The sequence below is a fragment of the Electrona antarctica genome (genome assembly GCF_951216825.1).
Source record: "Electrona antarctica genome assembly, chromosome: 18".
Taxonomy (NCBI): Eukaryota; Metazoa; Chordata; class Actinopteri; order Myctophiformes; family Myctophidae; genus Electrona; species Electrona antarctica.
Window position 1 is genome coordinate 19,214,460 of NC_136799.1, and position 21,931 is coordinate 19,236,390.

Consider the following 21,931-nt stretch of genomic DNA (forward strand, 5'->3'; position numbering starts at 1 on the left):
GTTGCACATGGGTGACACAGATGTGAGGACACTCTTTCAAAATCGCTTGTCTCTCTCTCATAACCACAGAATAATATCACGGCGGATGAAAATATGGATTTGATAAGAATTAAGAAATATGGGTCAATGGGAGCTAGCGAGACCCTGATGCCATGCAGCAGCTATAGGCCATTCAGAGCCACGGATACCACAGTGATCATAACATTACCACTGTACCGATTTTAGAGAAACATGCACCACCTTTTTGGGCTTCACTCCTCGCTGCGTGATCGAAGTAGGGAAGGAAGGGAGGGAGTGTAAAGGTGAATGTTAGAGGTCAAGGAGTTTATCAGTGGCATGCTGCGCATGATGGGAATTATAGTGAGTTGGTGCTCTCCGTTGGTGATATCAGAGGTCACATATCTAACTTACACAGTCTTGCTTAGCCCTCAGCCTCGCTCTCTTTCACACATTATTTCATTGCTCTTATTAAGGTTTACTTTTATGAGGACAGACCACAAACAAACTGTCAAAAAGATTGATCTTCTAATAAACCTTCTTTATGAAGACAAATTATGCACAACTCTTACAAAACTTGCAGCCAAGTTCGTTCCCGCACCGTGAAACAAGTCATTTGTTTTGGTGACTGCACCTAAACAAATGACAGATTACAGTGCAGTTACAGTACAGTTCAGAACTGGTGTCCAATCGAATCAATCTTGTGTGTGTGTGTGTGTGTGTGTGTGTGTGTGTGTGTGTGTGTGTGTGTGTGTGTGTGTGTGTGTGTGTGTGTGTGTGTGTGTGTGAAATTCAACCCAACACATTTCCGAATGTGTCAGGTTACATTTATTTTAGATTCTAGCATTTGCTTTGATGGGCTGATGCAGAGAATGTGAACTTGCAGTCAAAGTCCTAGATTAATAAATATATACATATATATATATATATATATATATCTCAGGGGAAGACTTATGAATAAATCCAATCTCACCTACTTTTCATTTGGATCTTGTGTTTGGAGATCTCCAATCATGTTCCTTTTCATTTTAGTTTTAATGGCGGACAAAGATATTGCAATGTTACATTTTTGCAAAACTCAGATATGTTAAATGAGAATGATTCTGAACTGAAAATATGTTTATCGACTCATTGTCAAGTACTATGAGCATATAAACAGATTATAGTTGATTTCCACCCGTTCGGTTTGCAACTCGAGTTGCACAGAGTTTCTGTCATGCCCTCAGAACCAGAATGCCTTGTTTGGATCGTGACTGGATGACTCCTAACATAAGGATACTTGGCTCATTCCTTATTCATAAGTCAACCGTTGCCATCCTAGGAACAATAAAATTGCAAAGGGGCCCCTTTGCCATCCTGTCTGTTTTTAGCAGAGGTTCGGCTGGGGACGAACGAGGGTAAGATAGAGGGGGGACACGGTATCAGGTGAAAACCAGGAGTCCACAGAGACAGCAACATGACTCAGCAACTCTACTCTGGTGGTGGGGTTGGTTTGATCTTCGTTAGATATCCGTCTCAGAAATGCCAGCAAGACAATAATGTGCACTCATTTTGAACGCCAATAACAGCAGCCTCTATGTTTTTTACATGTTTAGTATCATCAATTACGGTAGCTGCCCATGTAAATGAACAGTTTGAACACTTCTCAATGTTGTGCAACTTGTGCGCAATGAGTGCAAAATGTCCTGTATGTTTACTGTAGCTAGAGAGACTGGCATATTGACATAACGGTAGGCTATTGGAGAATATTTATAAGCTGCCTGAAGATGTGTCTCCCTCTCTGAGGCTCTGTATTTTGCAGAGCTCTGTGACAGCACAGTCCAAAATGCACAGTGCGCACGGATGCTTCATTATACATATAGGGTCCCAAGTCTGCTTCCCTAATTTTTGGCTCGCCAGGCCGAACAGCCGAAGGCCAGAGACTATGTTTTCACTCCTGTCCATGTTAGTGTCCGTCTGTCTTTGAGCAGGTGATCTCCAGCACTGTTGAACTGATCAGCATCAAACTTTTCACACACACACACACACACTCCCAGTGGGCAAAGGAAGAACAGATCACTATATTCAATATAATAGGCAGCTTTAGGTTTTGGCCTATAACTTTTGAACCATAGGTCATACAAAAAATAATAATAATTCCCTGGATTCCTTGGATCATGATGCAACTCCTTACATAGGCCATACCCATTCCTGCCTTCCGCCATTGTACCTTTTCTTAAAAACAGACTTGCTACTACTCGTGTATATTTTGGTATACAAATCAGTACACATTATCTATGTGGTTATGTGATCAAGATTTTTCACATTCCATTCTGCTATGAGTGGCTTCCAAAATTGCAGGCCCTGCGTAGGCAACCGACCTGGCGGAGACCTACTTTTCTAGATATTTGTTTTACTAGAAAACCATCTTTGTTTTCATTTCATCTCTACTGTCTACTCTTACCAGTATCCTGTGTTTCATGCTTACTGCTTTTGCAACGACATCTGAATGTCCCCATAGGGATCAATAAGGGTCCATCTCTCTATATACATTTATAATTTAGGAAATATTTTCTTTTTCTTTTTGAAGAGAATATAAAATAGTCAAATGATTAATCAATCATTGATTGATTGATTATGGATCAGAACTACAGCAGCCAAATAATCCAGTACTAAATGCATATGACCCAAATGAAAATATCACAATTATATATATATATATATTCAAATCGAAACGCCAGAATAAATTCGAGCTTAGCTCTTTCATCCTGAGACACTTACCTATAAACAGCAATAAATGAATCACAGTACAAGGCTTTAGTGAGTAGACACCGCCCTCTAGTGGATAAGAATAAAATGAACCTACACATTTATATAAATTAGGGTGCATACTAATAGTCAAAAGAATTAAATCTCATTTCTTAAACACATTTCCTTTAGCTCGACAGAAAACATCATATGGTCAAAGAAAGATGTTAAGAAGAATTCCCAGAGTGACAGCGCTCCCTCGGGTCATCTGCAATGTGTGTGGCGAAAGTCTGTCGGTCGAACGGTTCTCGAGATACGTGGATTACAGGCATACATACAGAGATTCCCTGTATTTATTGTAGGATAGTATAGTAAAATAAAGTATGAGGGTGATCAGTCAGTGGTCACAATTCGACTGAGCTCAAGGGACATTTCTAATAGTTACAGGACAGTCAACAAAACGACCACTCCACACATATTAATGTATGTATGTATGTATGTATGTATGTATGTATGTATGTATGTATGTATGTATGTATGTATGTATGTATGTATGTATGTATGTATGTATGTATGTATGTATGTATGTATGTCATTTTATATATTTTGTATTACAAGTAAAACATAATCTTCAGTCACACAGCTGTTGGTTTGTCACCAACAACAGGTGAGAACAGGTGTAAAGAAAGGAAAGGACATCCTCCAAGAGTTGACTGGATCATATGAGATAGAAAAGGTTGAGTGCGTGTGTGTGTGTGTGTGTGTGTGTGTGTGTGTGTGTGTGTGTGTGCGTGCGTGCGTGCGTGCGTGCGTGTGTGTGTGTGTGTGTCAGACAGACAGAGTTTATGAGTGTCTCTGAGTATCTGTGTTTGAAACTACAGTATGTGCAGTGCTGCATGCATCCGATTGTGCAAGGCTGTGCAACTCCACATGTAGGCCACCATGTCTCCTGCTGAACACCTGTAAGGGAGCTTGGTGCCACGTTGCAGCAGTGCAGCACTATCTCACTCACCATTTTAGTGGGCTTGGGCGTCTCCAGGATCTCTAAGGAGCAAAAATAAAAGAGAGAGAGAGAGAGAGAAACACTCGTTTATCACAACTGTCATTTATCCTCCTTCATAAAGTCTAAAGTCTGCCCAAGATCCTGGTGTGAACCAATCAGGCAAACAGAGCAGAGCAAACAAGCTACATTATCTTTTTCACCAGGTGACCAGTGCGTGTACAGAACATACCCTATGATTACCCTGTAAACTAAGAGATGAGTGATTACCCTGTAAAGAGATGAGTGATCACCCTGTAAAGAGCTGTTCATCTATGATTCTACGCGATAACCTGTGGTACATGTCCCGTTAGATGCCCAGCCTCCATGGCAACTGCCCTGCCATTTGTTGGTTTTGACAGGGACACCAACTGTCACCAATCTGTCTCTCCGCCAATGGCTCTAGCTGTTCCAAATAAAGAGCAGAGCAACTTTCATATACAGAGTAAATGACCCCCCCCCCTGGCCCTTCCTCCCTCCAACCTGAAAGCAGCAGTGATCGGTAACCATGGAGACAGTCCGCACTCCGCAGAGTGTGTCTCTGCCAGAATCTCAGACACCGTTGTGATTCTCATGTGGACCTGGCCAAAGTCTATTGTTGAAATGAATAGAGTGAATAGGTTGTATAATATTTTGGGGAAAACGGTCTCAGGTTTCCTGTTGCGAGTGATTTTGTCCTTAAGGAAGCTCTTCATGGCTCTGGCAAATAGACGATTATGGCCTAAAGGTTAAATCTTATGAATCAAATTCCTGACTATTTACTCTGGTCTCAGCCAGTGAAAGAGGTGCCTGTGGTAAATCATGTTATTGGAGAAGGTGGGACATGGATTCACTGCTTAGTTTGATATGAAACAATGTGATATTTGTGTGTGTGTGTGTGTGTGTGTGTGTGTGTGTGTGTGTGTGTGTGTGTGTGTGTGTGTGTGTGTGTGTGTGTGTGTGTGTGTGCCATGTTGTCCGCATGCCTGACTCTCGCCTCCCAAAACAAGTCCTGTACTCCCAGATTGTTAAAGGGAAATGGGCCCCGGGAGGTCAAAAGAAGAGGTATAAGGACAACATTAAAACAATCCTAAAGAAGTGCCACATTGACCTCAAAGCTTGGGAAGGCAAGGCAACAGACAGGACGACCTGGAGAAACCTTGTCCGTGAGGGTGCTGCAAAATATGATGATGACCTCCGCCATGCTGCACAGGACAAGCGCAGACTCAGAAAGGAGAGAGCATCCAATAAACCGGTCCAACCCAAACCCACCACTACATTCCCCTGTCCACACTGCACCAGAATAATCGGGTCCAGAATCGGCCTCCATCACCACCTGACGACCCACAAGGACCAAGAAGGAGGACAGTCATACTCGGATACGAGTGACCGCCGATGATGATGGTGTGTGTGTGTGTGTGTGTGTGTGTGTGTGTGTGTGTGTGTGTGTGTGTGTGTGTGTGTGTGTGTGTGTGTGTGTGTGTGTGTGTGTGTGTGTGTGTGTGTGTGTGTGTGTGTGTGAGATTTGGTTGTGAAAGTCACAGTTATGAATTATATGTCTTTATGTCCTGTCGATAACACCTGAGCCTACCTGATACAACATGCACATGTGCGTGCATGTTGTTATTTTGATATCAGGATTTTAATACAATTAACAATTGACCACATGTCATTCTATGACTATATTTTATTACCGTAATACCGTATAGTACAGATACAACATAAAATGCTGGTGAATGATAGTCAAGGACAGAAGTATGGGCTTGTGTGTGTGTGTGTGTGTGTGTGTGTGTGTGTGTGTGTGTGTGTGTGTGTGTGTGTGTGTGTGTGTGTGTGTTGTAACTACCATCGTTAATGTAGTGGGTGCAGATTTAAGATGCATTTGCAACCTCTGTGGACTGTGTGCTTCAACACCATCGCAAGCTTGCATACAATAAGGCACTGCTCACCGAGTATACCAACAGCTGCTTGGTGCACCTTCCCATGAGCAGCTACTGGGAAGAGAGGCGTTGGACCTGGCCTTCTAGCGGTGTGTCCATCCGCTGTCGGAACAACGGTGGGTGGATTTTGGGCCCATGGGATTAGCCACGCTACCGGGAACGATATGACACCGGGCGGCAATGCAGGAGTGGACTGGGAAATTGTTTCCTCTGGTGGTCCAGCCTGAGACATACCCACGGACTGGTTGTTGGTGGCCGGGGGTTTCAAAGTTAGGTTGCATGCCTACACTACTTGTGCCCATGGAATGCTGGGTGACATGACATTCTTGTTGTATCGCGACATATTCCTTGATTTTGTGGATGTAACTTTGCTGCACCTGAACTATTTATGTCCTTGTATGCAATTTCCTCTGTGTGGACATAAATAAATTGTTAAAATGTGTGTGTGTGTGTGTGTGTGTGTGTGTGTGTGTGTGTGTGTGTGTGTGTGTGTGTGTGTGTGTGTGTCCTTACCGCGTTTAGGAACCTTGGCAGTGGCTGGCTCAGGTGTCTCAGGGGACGTTGTGTCCGCTCCATCATCAACCAGCTGGATCTGACACACAGAAAGAGAGAGACACATGAGAGAGATAAAAGACAGAATGAAACAGACCGTGACAGCGAGAGGCCAGCAGAGAAACAGAAAGAAACACAAGAGACAGAGACAACAATCGGGACAAAGGAGATACATTCCATTATAGTCTTTTATTATTGATAATTTTTATTAATTAGCTATCATCTTAACCACCCTAGTTCCCATGGCAACATCTAGTACTTGTGTAGAGCCACTCAGGGCCAGCCAGCCCAGTGTGTGTGTGTGTGTGTGTGTGTGTGTGTGTGTGTGTGTGTGTGTGTGTGTGTGTGTGTGTGTGTGTGTGTGTGTGTGTGTGTGTTCAGAGCACAGGTGGCCTACCTACGTGAAACATGTTTTCTTTCATTCAGTTTTATTCTCAAGCCCCCCCCCTCCAAGAAGCACACATCTTAAAAATCCATATTCTATTTTTGGAAAACGTTATGAATTTGATGAGATGAACCTGAGGTCTAGACTCTACAGTATCTTTTGGAAATTAATTCTTTATATATAAAGTGCTTAAGGAATACAATCATGCCTTCTTCTTACCTGTGACTGTCTGACAAATATCCCCTGGTTCTCCTCACAGGTAAAGTAGCGTTTGCCCTGCACTGTGCCGTCATTCTTTCCCTTAGCCTCATCCAGGATGACGCCTACCCATTTTCCTGAGGCAAATAGCGTGGTGCCGATATAAGCGACTGTCCCACGCTGCCCCTTGCCGATTACCTCCACCAGGGAGCCCACCTTGGCTGGCCGGCCTCCACCATCGGAGCTCATCCTGCTGCTACCACTGCTGGTGGTCTGAGGAGACATGATATGAGAAGATTAACAGAAAGTACCATTCCATTCAAAGTCAAAGTCAAAGTCATACGATTTGTCACACACGTTACCGCAGTGAAATTTGTTCTCCGCATTTGACCCATCTCTTGGAGCGGTTGAGCCGCAGCCAAGGAGCGGTGAGCTGCAGCGTGCGCCGCGCTCGGGAATCATTTGATTAGTAGATTTGACCCCCAATCCAACCCTTTGATGCTGAGTGCCAAGCAGGGAGGCATTGGGTCCCATTTTTACAGTCTTTGGTATGACCCGGCCGGGGATCCAACCCCGACCTCCCAGTTTCAGGGCGGACACTCTAACCACAAGGCCACTGTCTGGTACTTCATTCTTGTTTTGGGGCACCCTCGTCATCGTATAACCTGGTACTGCACTGTACTGCACTGTACTGTGTGCAACATCCTGGCCTGGGGTTGATTCCCAGTGCATGTGCAATCAGCTTCACAGATAAACTTTGCGTCATGTTTATTATAGAGTGCATGATAGTATGCTATTCTTTTACAGGGTAGTGCGCCACATGCCTGTATCTGTCTATCCGTCCCTCATGTATGCCCATGTACGTGTCACTGATGTACACGGGTATAAATGGGAGAAAGACAGATAAAACATACTCTGTCAACAAGCACAACAAATGCAGTACAACGAGTATTGTATAAAGGGGTCGGACATGCATTCTCAATTTGCATCGCTCCCAACTTACATCATTCCCGAGTATAAATAACCCATTTGTAATATCTTATTAGTACTGTTGTATATCACACTGGTTACTCTATCACAGTGGTATTCAACTGGCGTTTTTTTTTTTTTTTTTTTTTTTATTCTGGGAATAAGAGGGCTAATGAAAGTTGCAGGTATGGTGTGTGCTATATGAAATGTGAGATTACCATAATGACAGTAATGCTCATAATGGTAATACTCACTAATCATATTCAAGGGCAGGTTGTTTGTGTGTGTGTGTGTGTGTGTGTGTGTGTGTGTGTGTGTGTGTGTGTGTGTGTGTGTGTGTGTGTGTGTGTGTGTGTGTGTGTGTGTGTGCGCGCGTGTGTGTGTGTGTATGCTAAGGCCTGGGCTACACCAATATGGGTCTTTTGCAAAACGCAATTTTTTTTGTGCGTTTGGGCCTTTCAGCCACACGCAAACAGCATTTCGGCCACTCAAACGGAGGTTTTTGGAAACGGATAAGTAAGTGAAGATTTTCCAAAATATCCGGATCAGTGGATCTGTGTAGTCATGCGAAACGGAGCTTTAGAGAAAAGATGACGTCACCGCTCATTAGCTCATATCATTTGTACTATAATAATATAGGTGAGGAATGCAGCTTGCTCCTGGAAACTATACGGATACTGCACGTCACCAGCAAGCAAAGCTCTGCATGCTGCATCCAGTAATAAATAATATCAGCCTACCAGATGTTTGTAGGCTATTTGTATTGGTGCGGACTGCGGAGGGCGAAGCTTGAATAATAGGTTACGGTCATTGTGGACCTACAGAGACACTGTGGATAACGCGTGGCGTGTGCACTGCAGCCATGTGAAACTATATATTCTCGTGCATAAAGTTAGTCTGACAGCTACACCTGACCAGGGCACGCCACATGGATGTGAGAATCATGCAATTCCTCGCCTAAATTTGTGACACCCCCTACAACGGTGAAACATGACGAAACATGGCGGTCGTATTGTTTCAGGGCTATGATAAGACATTATAATGTTTTGTCAAAGGATAGACTGTAGACATGCCGTATTTTGCTCTCCATGTCATGGTCATGGAGGGTGAGAGACAGAGAGAGATTAAATACGCATTAAATAGCGTGGTTGGTGAGAAGAAAGTATACAGTGGGTCATGTCCACAGCTCTCCTGTTTAGGTAATAAAGGGCGCATCCTTGACTGCTTTCCGTTGTCACTGTGCCTGCCGACCATGTGCACGTCCTTTATTAGCCTACATTATAACGTGACATTTATTATACACCTCGAAAATAGCGACTCTACAAGCTCACAACTGGTTGCGGACGCGACACTTCCATAGGTCTGACTCTGCTATTATTTTCTGTGCAGGACTTGCCAGCTAGAGCAATGATAAAGTGTCTATCATTGGGTGTATGAATCAGAATCATATTTTTGGAGAGAGAAGATCGAGTGTCAGGAGATTTACGCACATGGCGTGACATACAATGCAAGAAACATGTTCCACTTCCACTCACAATTTAGGTGGGTTTTAAAATACGGTACCTATTCATTTCCTTCATTAAAAAATATGTATTTGGCACCTCATAAGTGTAAATCAAATAGCCTACAATTGAAACCTGCTACTGGCACTGCAGTGATTTTCTCCTGTGTTCAATGCGTTTCTGCGTTTGTGTGTGGACACATCTTTGTCGTATGGATTTTTTTTAAACGGAGGACGAACATATCCGTTTTGCAAAAGATCCATATAGATGTAGCCCAGGCCTAAGGTAGCATATATCTGTATAGACATATCCTGCTCATTACTGTGCAGAAATATACATAAATCTTTGTGTTTGAGCACAAAATGCATTTTGAGAACCCACACATTTTCACGCTTCACGTGCACACTGTGCGGCCCCCCACACACATGATCATTCTACAGTTGTGGCCCTCAGCCTAATCTAGTACCCCATATCACGTACAATGGGTATTGCATAACCTGGTGGAGCATGCATTTCCAGCTTGCTGAGAATACTCTATCAGGTGATTTTGGTACTGAATCACAATGAAGCTACCGGTAGTAAAGTTATGATCATAATCACAAAACATTTGATAACGTTGCCAGGGAGATAGGCATAGGTTTGGTGCATGAGAGACTCGGAAATCTGATCTGTTACCATGGCCAAGAAATAATGTCATCACTGCCACGGTTTCTGCCTTCCTAATGTCCCTAATGACCCAGGAATGTGAGACAGCTGATCCCGATTGCTCTCAGCACTCATCAGAATGTGATTGGTTGCATCTTCTAGCTCATTGTGATGATTTGAAAAATATTTTTGACAAATACCCTGAAGAAGGCAGTTGTCTGCCGAAACGTTGGTTTCTCATTCTCTGCATTCTAAATAAACAGCACTTTGGCTATCAGTGTGTGCGGCCACTCTTTTGTCATTTTAAGACTTCACTTTTTAACTGTTTCTGGCAGAACATTATTAAAATTCAAGATTGACATGATACCAATAGAAGAATTGACATTTTAACTAATTTAAATTCAATGTTGGGTCCACATATTCGTGTCAGGGCAGGTAGTAGCAGCAAAACAAGTTAAACAACACATGCCTTTTAGACAATATACAGGGAAAGAAATTCATTATGTACATAATCACAATATAAATATTTTAGGGTGCGACACAAATAATAATAGCTTGAATTTATATAGCGCCTTTCATGAACCCAAGGATGCTTTACAAAATGTACCAACAACAATCAACAACTACATATACCATAAGCCTGAGAGAATAAGTGTCTTTTCAAGGCAGCCTTAAAAGAGTCCGGTGTTGGAGCATGGCAAATCTCTATTGGGAGAGAGTTCAACACAATTGAGTCCAAATTAGCCTTTAGGGAGGTTGCTCCATGATAATGAGGATTATGAATTGCTTTCTAAAAGCTTTCACAATGGATACAGAAAAGAAATGGCTGCAATTCACAGCCAATAGAACTCTTACAGTTCTTCATCTATTACAAATCGAGTGTGGATGACCATTGACTATGTGTGGATTTCTCTGACAAATTAAATGCATTATGTGTGTGTCAGACTAAACTAATAAATGAAGAAAAGCACATGATCTGTGTGTGTGTGCGCGTGTGTGCGTGCGTGCGTGTGTGTGTGTGTGTGTGTGCGTGTGTTTCTCTGCTCCCCCTCACTTGCACAGTTCATCTGCATTTTGCACAGACATCGACCATCATGTTATGCAGGGCATCACAAAGCCCGTTTTCCAAATTAACAAACTGAACGCTGTTTATTTGCGTTTATTTGATTTTTCCCACAGTTACACCCTTACTACGCATGCGTGGTTGCCACAGCTTCACCCTTACTGTGCATGCGTGGTTCAGGTTGCTTTATTGCGCATGCGTGGTTGCGTTACACCATCGTTCGATGCCTATAGAATTTTGCCGCGGGCCGCTGTACACCCCAAGCCTCATAACAACACTAACTCACATGCACTCAGTCACAGCCGTATGTTTTTGGATGCTAACGTCTCTACATTGCTCCATTTCACAAAAACAAAAAACACTCTCCTGCACTGACCGTGATGAAGCGAACATCTGCACACACATTGCTTCTGTGTGTCTTGCAACGACGGGTCACGGACGGGTCACACGTGCGTGGTGTTCATACAGTATATTCGAACGCATATAAGGACAAGTCATTACTAAAACATGAATGCTTCCATTCAGTCAATAAATGAACACACGTGTGATCCTGACAGTGTCAGTGTCATGCCCTACTCATTGAGCTACAAGTCCACGCACACACGCACACACGCACGCACGCACGCACGCACGCACGCACTCATCACATTTCAGAGTATGGGTACAAGTTAAGCTTTTGGCGATGCATACTATCAAAGATCCATCATCACTTGGACAACATGTATATGATGAGATCAGGTTTAAAGGAGTTTTGAAGAAAATGTTATTGGCAGGAACGGGCATGGCTCATTTACAGGTACATGCATAAACTTTGTGGTGAGAGAAGTGTGGTAGCTATTCATTTGATGGATTCTGTGATAATGATATTTTTATGGAAACTGATGCTGTGTACCATGCTGTACACATGGGGAAAATGTATTGCACTAAATGTTTAAGTATACCATTTTCAAGTATGTCTTGAAAAAAGTACACACACACGATTCCTGATGAAGCTGGTGCGTTTGACGTAACATTAACATTATGTGGTGCCAAAGTTGTGGGAGCAGTGTGGGAAACATTTAGGATATAGGTTAGTAACTAATAATATACAGTAGCTGCATTAACAATAGCATGACTGATTAGAGGCACAGATAAAATATAAAAAATACAATTAGACTAAGGTCAGTCAGAACAAATGGGTATTTAACCACTTGGTCAATGTCAACAGACCCACACATCTGTGTGGGTCAAACGGTCAGCAGTTAAAGATTTCAAACGCCTTTTGTTTTTAGTCTAGTCTAGAGAGTACTCTATGACGGACAGCCAACACTACTTGGTCAGGGACTACTGGCGTTCCAAAGACACACCTCTCTCACCTCATAAATCTGTTCTTCTATCAATACAAAATAAATATCATAAATCAATTCTGAAGCATAGAGAAATACCCACATTGTAGATACAGTAATTAGAGCAGGGGAAACAGTCCCAAGCTCTAATATTTGGTAATCTAACAATTCTTTATTAATGCAATTGATAGTGCCATCCTAGATGACTCAGCAGAACAGCATTCTTGATGTTATCACAAAATAAGTGATGGTGTTCTGGGCTCTGGCACACCCCGGCCTGTGTGTGCCTAGTGCCTAATGTAAACAGGGCACGGGGAGGGGCCTGTTGGGTCACAGAGACAGCACTGTAAAGAAAGTGCCACAGGTTTGAACTTCGATGCCCACAAAAGGAAATGAAATGTAAACAGATGGTATGCACTGACTAGGTTGTGTGACTACAATTCTAATGACATCTGCATTTAAAGCTAGATGAAACGGGCCTGGGCCATGGCCAGGCTGGTAATCCAGTATGGCAGTGTGCTGCGGGTTCGACTCCCGATCCCGACGGCCTTTACTGCATGTCTTCCCCCATTTCCTGTCAGCCTACTGTCTGACCAGCTCAGTGGCCTTGTGGTTAGAGAGAAAAAAAAAAGCTAGATGAAACGATGTAGAACCAATCAGAGGAAATCAAGAACACTGCAGTCTACCGTGTGGGACTACACAGATTTAGAGCATACATGGGCAACTGGCGGCGACATGCGGCCCCCCCACCTTCACTTAATGCGGCCCACAGGTTAATATCGGAATTGATTTCAGCCGATACAATTCCAAACATGCAAACATGACCCGCTTAAATTACTTCAGTCTATTAGTAGCGTAATGACTATTACTGGTAAAATGTTATTGTCTTGTCCAATGTATTTGTATTTAAGTTCATAAACATAAGTACCGGTATAACTAAATGCATTTGAAATTAAATGTTATTTTTCAGGATTCCAATAAAAAAATAGCAAGAACTTATTCAGGATTCCAATTAAAAAATAGGAAAAGATAGCAGATCTACAAGCTCAAAATGGTTTGAGCTTGTAGATTGGCGATTTTTGCTACTTTTGTGTGACAGAATATGCCATGTGGCCAATAGTGGCTCTCTCCATCATCAAAGTTTCCCACCACTGACTTAGACTCGGCCACACAATGGAAATTCAGTGATCAGTGGTCACTCACCCACTGTATAAGTATAATAACAATACTGTACATAGGAATGTTGAAACATAAAGGAGTATGTGTGTTTTCTCATTCCTACAGCATGAGCGTAATTATGGCCCCTTTGAAAACACCCTGGGGAATTTTAATGACATTTAAGACCAGGAGCTTTTGGAAATCAGGCTTTAAGAGTTTATTGTGCCTATAGGCCCATCAGTAACTACTAACTACCTAGGAAAGGGAAACTGAAAATGTAGGGCTACAACATGAGAACATGAGATGGGAATCTGAGGGGGAATTCATTACTCCTCTAATAATCTCTCAAGACAGAGGGCCCTATTTTGCATGTCTTTAAGTACCAGGTCTTATGACTTAAGACCTGGAGGTCGTGGCCAATGTTGTTTGGCTGTTTTGAGCATAGACATAGAAAGGTAGACGCCTCATTCGCCGCTGCAATTCATTGGGGCGACTGTGGCTCAAGAGGTAGAGCAGGTCGTCCAATGATCCATGGGTCGGCGGTTCGAATCCCGGCTCCTCCTGGCTACATGTCGAAGTGTCCTTGGGCAAGACACTGAACCCCAAATTGCTCCCGATGTGCTGGTTGGTACCTTGCATGGCTTCCGCCACAATCGGTGTATGAATGTATGTGTGAATGGGTGAATGTAATGCACAATCTATGTAAAGCGCCTTGGATAAAGGTGCTATATAAATGCACCATTTACCATTGGAGCGACGTGTATCGCACTGAGGGCGGAAGTGCATTGTTATGTGGCGCATCCCCAGCATCGTCACGTGACTCACATCCCTTCTTTTCCTTACTTTCCTTGGCACCAACGCGGAAGCTTGCCCTCACTTGAGAGCAAACGCCCCAGAGCCGAAGGAGGCTTTATATGTCTATGGTTTTAAGTGTCCAAACAGCATTGGCCACGCCTCCAGGTGAAGACCGACAGAAAAGAGGGAGGGAGAGACATGCAGCAAAGGTCGTCGGAACGGAACTCGAACACAGGCCAGAACCCATATGTGGCATGCGCCTGGACCACTAGGCCAGCATGCGCCCCAATGCCTCCAGGTCAAGTATTTAGTTAAAGACCTTTTAAGCCTCAGACAAAGCCAACTTGGATCGTGACAACTCATGACAACAAACACAATTTTTGGGCTGAACAAAAGGCAGGTTACAACACTTTTTTTTGTTGTTAATAATAATAATAATAATAACTTGAATTTATATAGCGCCTTCATGAAACCCAAGGACGCTTTTTAAAAAAAGAAAAAAGAAAACAAACTAATTGCCAAAAGTCTGAGTGAACAAATGTCTCTTCAGTGCAGACTTGAAAGAGTCCAATGTAGGCGTCTGGCGAATCTCCAAGGGGAGAGAGTTCCAGAGGGCAGGGCCTGCCACAAACATTGTTCTAATTATTTGTTCGGCCCAAATAATTGTGTTTGTTTTCATGAGTTGTCATGATCCGAGTTGGCTTTGTCAGAGGCTTTAAAGGTCTTTAAATAAATACTTTCCGAAACGTCTATGGGAAAAATGCATGGGAAATGCTTTTCCGGGCCTGTTGTCGTCATGAAAGGGGGCAGGACTGCGACGCTCTATAAGACCTAGTACTTAAGACACGCAAAATAGGGCCCAGATACAGTATCTGTCAGTGCCACTGCCCTAAACACGTAGTGCTGTTGTTAGTAGAAATAAACACAGCAGCACCTGTTTCTACACAAAAAGGAGGTGGCGCCCCCAGAGGATTTGTTTGTTAAGAACATCAAATATGACAAAAGAAAGAACAATCAACTACCGGTAAGTAGGTTTGGAAACTGCAAATAATTCACAAGAACAATGGTATCATTAATGTAATGCTCAGTTTCACCCATGTGGCATTAGTAAATGTCAGCCTGCACTGTTGTACACAACCTGAATCACTCGGATTGCTCAGTCTTGTTACCTTGATTAATATTCAAGACTTGAAAAGTATGAGCTATACTATCTTGTAAATACAGAACTCAAATACCTTGGTTGTCAGAACTGTGCATGATGAGGGAAGGGCTATAAGGGAAATAAGGCTATGACTTTACATATGACTGTCTGTAATTTTTGTGATTTTAGTAATCAACAGTCATTGGTCTGTGCACTCAAGCACATCTGCCAACCATTAAAAAAAAACATTTTATAAAATCATCAAACAAACATATCATCAAATAAAAATTAAATCCAGGGTATACGACATAGCTAAAATCGGTTTGCCCCCAGCCTGCAATGAAACATTAATTAACTTTTATGTTTTATGTTGTGTTTTTGGAGCCATCAACCCAGTAAATAAAATCAAATAAATAGATCGGGTCTAAGCTAAGTGCTGTGGGTAGGCTACACAACCATCCCACAAATGCTGCATCTGTAATGAAGCATTCATTTATGTTTAATACAATGTTCAGGCCTGCTTGCCATGTGCTAGAAGCAGAGAGGAGGGAATGCTGAATAATGTATTGCCACTCTACTCTTACAACACATGCAAACCCCACCACAAGGCTCAGGAGAGGATGCAAACAGTTCTACAGAGTCAAGACTGTATAGCAGGTACGGTATGCCTGTTTCCAGACTGGAATGGCAAAAGTAGGCATGATGTTTGATAATAAATGTTTGTATTTGTATAAGCTATATTCTTTATAAATACCTTACACCATATACATATTTAATCTCACATTCATTTTTGTGTATTGTACGTTGTGGATTATCAAACGAGTGCTTTTAAGAAGTGAAAACCCTTGAGTGATTTGCGATGGCCCATGACTACTGAAGACTATATTGCATTGGAAGCATAAAGTAGACCTAATGCTGAAGGAGAAGTAACCTAATTCTGAGGACGGACACTGATGTCATCCTTCCCGGATGATAAGGGTTGCCGCCTGAGTCAGAGACAGATGACAAATAGGAAGTCTTCCTGGTTCTCAAGGAATGACAGTCCCATGATAACAATAGCCTCATAGTTCTGTAATTTGCTCATAGCATATACCAAACCATTTTAGCATGCAGGTCAGCACAATCAGCGTGAAGGTCCAAACAATGTCTAGCCCTGGGGGCATCTGAGCCAAACAAAGAAGCAACAATTCAAGCAGAGGAATGCACAGCCAAACCGTGTCATTCATCAATCCATTCAGCCTGGAAATCGACATCAGGCAGACGCCACAATAGCGAAACAAATTCACCAGACATAAAACGCTGGTGTACAGCAGTAACTTAACGCAACAGTCTCGCCGATTCAGTCACTCTCTGGGTGCGCTAGCATGCACTCACCCGGGTGTATGTGTTCCTCCTAGTCTGAGACATAATCTCCTAGTCGCCGAGCACCCCCACAACGGGCTGCCTAGACTCAAGAGGTGGGAGAGCGTGTTATCAGGATAAGTGTTGGCCAGACACAAGAGGGCTGGCAAGACGAGAGCGGAGGAGAGAGGGAGGGGACGAGGGTAGCTCAGTGATGCTCTCAGAGGCGCGTCTCTCCTCTTCACCGACAACACCACATCCCTCTCACTAATCCTCCCAACACCGGCCTGGGCTCTCAAAACTTCCTTTCCTTTTTCACCCCGCCGGACATTAGAGAATCCCTGAGAAACCTGACTGTCAGGGAAGAACAGGAGGAGGAACGGGTGAGGTGAGGAGCAGGGGAGGGGGCTCTCTGGGCAGGTGCTCCTGTTTCACGGTGACTTCAGGGGGGGAGCAAAGGAAAACAGAGCGAAGGCAGGGGATGGGAAAAAATAAAACATAAACTAACGACCAGGGGTAGTCTGCTGTGAGAGTGCATCAGCTGAGTGGTAGCACTGCGCTAGTGACTGCACTGGCTTCTTTCTGCAGGAGGGAGTGTGGCTTAGGCCCCGACAAGCACCACTGGGCCCTAAAGCCCTCCGTATTACTTCACAAAATATCTCTTAAGAAAAACAAATGAAGCATCTCTGTCATTGTCTCCACCAGGCCGAAGGCATGGTGAGAGAGTATGTTTTGCACTCCGTCCGTGTGTGTGTGTGTGTGTGTCCGTCCGTGTGTGTGTCCGTCCGTGTGTCCTTCCGTCCGTCCGTTACCAGCTAATCTCCGGTACCGTTAACCCGGTCGATGCCAAACTTTGCACACACACTCCCTAGATGCCAACGATGAACCTCTGCCCCGCATTTTCCAGAACGGCCTGTTATAGCGCCACCATGAGGCAGCTTTTCACATTTGTTACCTAAAACTGCACCGATCTGCGTGCAACGTTGCATGCACACTCCCTAGAGGCCAAGGACAAACCTTTGACCTGCATTTTCCGCATCTGCCTTTTATAGCGCCACCAGGAGGCCGACTTTTGTAAAACACATTTTTGGATATTACTCCTCCAGATTCTGTCCAAAAATCTCACAAATCGTTACACAGTATCTCTATGGTCATGTGCTCAAGTCGGATCTGTCCGATATTTCATATTCCACCCTAATTGGCTATAATTGCCTTTCACAGTTTGCAAGATTGCCCCGTTTTGAACAAAAGCCTCAAATCATGAACACAGCATGCAATTTACGTGAAATCTTTCACACATTTTCTTACTAGGCTGAGGAATATATCCCACCCTTTTCACATTGGCCTGTTATAGCGCCACCAACAGGTTGATTTTTGCAAAACAGGTTGATTGGAACAAAATGCCTCAAATCATCCAATTGCCATACAATGCAAACATGTTTATATTACTACTAAACATTTTGCCAAACATCTCACACAGTCCTATCCTCCTGGTGGAGACCTGTGCCCAGAAGGGCACTTTTTCTAGTTATTCCTGTTTTTCTACGAGATGCACACGCAGATTAGACACACAACGGACATGCGGAAACAACGGTCAGACATGTGGTTGAACATGCGCTGCTCCCGTGCTTACGGTTAGGGTTAGGGGTAGGTTGTCGGTCTAATGACAGTTGGACCAATAGTAGCCTATGTCTAAACTAAAGCCTGTACCCTTTTTCTACAAATGCCGTAAGTCATTTGTCTGTTTTCACCTTATGTCTGATGATCAAAGTCCATTGGGGAAGAACACAGATCGATGTCCTGAGTGATGGCTGCCAGAAAGTCACCGGTGATCAATAGATAGTCTAAATCAACTGGGATCAATGGACCACATAAATCTGCATTGACAAATGCAGTAAAGCAACTTTGTACAATTCAACATTAGACAAAATCTGTCACTGTTTCAGATTACTGTAAAGAGTTACTCAACATGCATTGGGTGGTAAACGTATATGCTAAAACAGCTATTTATTTTTCAAAATGTTTCAAAAATAGATTTTCCTTGGAAAAACTTTGATGGGAGAAAGGGTGAATTAGTTAAATTTGGCCACATGATACAAAACACAGAGTGGAGAACCTTCGCCATTATAAGGGAAAGGTGAATTAAATGTATTGGAATTGTCCAATACATTTAACTGTGGTGGAACACAAAAGATCCAGGTGAGGATGATGTGATGTGTTGGCAAATGACAGAGGTTGGATTAGCAGTCTTTTATCAACTGCATACTGTAGCTGGGGGCTTTTCACTCTATTCATTTGAGTATTTCTGCAATGGAAGCAAATGCTGCAGGGATTCTGTTTGTAAAAGGGTTTCAGCATGGATAACAAGGAGAAATGTTTTGTTTAATTGCTCACATTTCAGCTATTCAGCTATTAAACAAAAGGAAACAAACCTCTAGTTGAGTGAGATATCGGTAATAGAGTTTAACCTAAAGTAGGTTACACATACTAGGTTGTTGGTAGGCCTGTCTATCTTACACACATAGGTCTATCCAAGTGGGTCTAAGCCTTATTAGTGCATGCATGTAGGGCACATAGAATAGGTTATGTGGTAATGTGACAATATTGTATTTTCTAAGCCAACTTTTGAAAATACAGTGTAGTTATTAGACAACGCAGAGCTAACTTTAGTCACGGCTGAGGATATTTCAGGACATACAATGAAATATCTGCAGTCTCCTTGCACCCCTTTATGCAAATGAGGATAGAGCGGGATGGAGGGGGTTGGTTGATGTGGTAGCGGGCTAGCGGCAATGGTGGTGGTGGGGGGGGGCTTATCTTTCAGCCAAAGGAATAGGCATGACACACACGTGGGATCAACTGACAGCACAAAGCAAAAGAGCTGTCTCATCACAGAAAAAGAGGACAATGACAGAGAAAATAGCTGGGTACCGTCTGTTGCGTAGAAACTGAGTGGTGCACCAGAGCATTTCAACAGCGGTGATAAACTGGGATTTCAAGAGGGAATGACGTTGCAACTAGGTCTACCTGAATCACTTGCAAGGTAACGTAAGAATGAAAAACACTGCCATGCCCTTTGCATGTAGAGGGCATGTATGGGCAATGTAGTAACACATTATGTGTTACTACAGACTGCTGGAAATAACGTAGGAGCTTATTGAAGCATATTCTGCTGCTGTCCTGGGTGGAAATCACTCTGGATATTGTGTGGGCTAAATGCTTAGTGAAACTTTAATATAAACTTTAATGTGGAAAAATGTCTATTAAGCTCGAGTTACCTTCATTGACGCACAGTGTTTGACTCCGTCCGCAGGAGAAATATGCTGGATATACTCAGAGATATGGGATTATTGGGATACATATCTGATAAGCTTGTGAAAACTGTGGCTGTGTGCTGTCCTATGGACACACCAAGGCAGGTCAGCAGCAGCCCGATGACACTATTGAGCACTTAACTGCGTGATGAGGAGAGAGAGAGATATCGGAGGGAGAGGAAGAGCTGGACTTCACCATGGTCTCATGCAAGAGACTGCGAGTGAATATCATTGACCTGGACTTCGCTGATGACAGAATGCTAGTCTCAGATAAAGTGAAGCAGGCCTACACACTACTATTGTCAGTGTAGGAGGATAGGACAGCATCTCGACACCAAGGAAACCAAGAGATGACATGTTGCTAAGAACTGTGCCCGACATTCATCTTGGTGACTACATCGACTCCAGTGAGAAGGACCTCAAGAGAGTCAAGACCAGACGGGGACTTGCATGGTCAACACTCCACAGCATTAATTAACACTCAAAGAGGGTCACTGTTTCACTAAACAATCAGTCAGTCCTAGAGTGGAGCCTCATGACCAAGTCTGAGAAGTCATTATGGCTGCTATATGCCCTCACGCAGCACAATGCACACAGACCCTGGCAGGACTACGCACAACATGGACCTTTTCGACGACACCCTGAGAATAATAGACATGAACAATGAGTGTCGACTCATCTGAAGCCTGCTGGCCACTGTCTTGAGGCGAAGAAGGCTGTCATACAGTATGTGTAGACTAGCTCAAGAGGGACACCCGGTCTCATAACAGCAGAGGATCTGCACTCCTGCATGATAGAGACAACTGGAGGAAGAGCAAGCATAACTTGCGTACTGATAATGCCACTATAGAGCGTCGCAGTCCCGCCCCCTCGAGAGACCTGGAAAAGAAATCCCCTTCATTTTCCTCATAGACTTTTCAGAAAGTATTTATTTAAAGACATTTACGCCGCGGACAAAGCCAACTCTTGTCGTGACAAATCATGACTCAAATCAGGATTAATTTCCTGGGCCTGGTGTCGTCATGAAAGGGGGCGGTACTGCGACGCTCTAGTCTATACCAACCCATGTGGTTCCAATATGAAGTAGTAAGTATAGCCTCAATTAAATTAATGAATCTAATGTTAACTTTGAGAACACCTGAGCTAAATGGTAGTTCCTGTGACAGTAACAACAATGTCATTTGATATGGCTCACACAGCATCAAGTTAAAGATTGATAGATAGGGATGGGGGGAAATCTATAGGCAGGGATATAGGAAGTGTTTCAACAGATCAGACTAGTAAGTGATATATCCAACATTGCCAATGTTGGATAAAAAAAAACTAAAGTAGCCTACTTTTTGTTATGAATTTGTTAGAAATGTAGTTAAAATATCTGTAGTGAGTGACATCAATGAGTGACCCAACATTTTACATGTGCAAAATATGAAGTATAGTTGGATACATTAGGGTCGGTCTACAGAGAGAGCTACAGAAAAAGCACCAGAATAAAATGCTCATTACATAAATCTTGATGAAATGAAATGAAATGAAATGAAATGAAATCTATATTTACCCAGGGTATCTGGGCTAAGCTCAAGAACTTGTTTCCAGCCAGGCCCTGCTCATAGAACACATTTCATCGTAGTGGTTGATGCCTTGTTCAAGGGCATTTCAGCGGTGGTAATTTTAACGTGTCGGACGGCTGATTCGAACTGGGAACCTTCCGGTATCTAGACCGCGCCGCTATCCGTTCGGCCACCGCTGCCAAATCAGACACCATGAAAAGGTGGTAAACGTGTGTAACCAATCACAATTTCGGATTTCCTTATCACACTATGGTCTGACATCACCAATGACAAAGTAGTTAAATCAAAGAAAT

General features: G+C 43.2%; 1 protein-coding gene across 4 annotated transcripts in view; it reads right to left on the reverse strand.

Moving 5' to 3' along the window:
- Positions 1–21,931, reverse strand: part of dctn1b (dynactin 1b) — a gene marked incomplete at its 5' end in the record, with an annotated part of 54,853 nt that overhangs the window by 31,976 nt on the left and 946 nt on the right. For 3 of the 4 annotated variants that reach the window (XM_079527931.1, XM_079527932.1, XM_079527930.1), the window contains 4 exons: positions 3,737–3,768; positions 6,196–6,274; positions 6,839–7,090; positions 16,790–16,822. In XM_079527931.1, coding sequence (XP_079384057.1) covers positions 3,737–3,768; positions 6,196–6,274; positions 6,839–7,090; positions 16,790–16,822 — 396 coding nt within the window. Of the gene's footprint in view, positions 1–3,736; positions 3,769–6,195; positions 6,275–6,838; positions 7,091–16,789; positions 16,823–21,931 lie in introns of those variants that run through there. The other variant, XM_079527933.1, reaches the window with a different exon arrangement.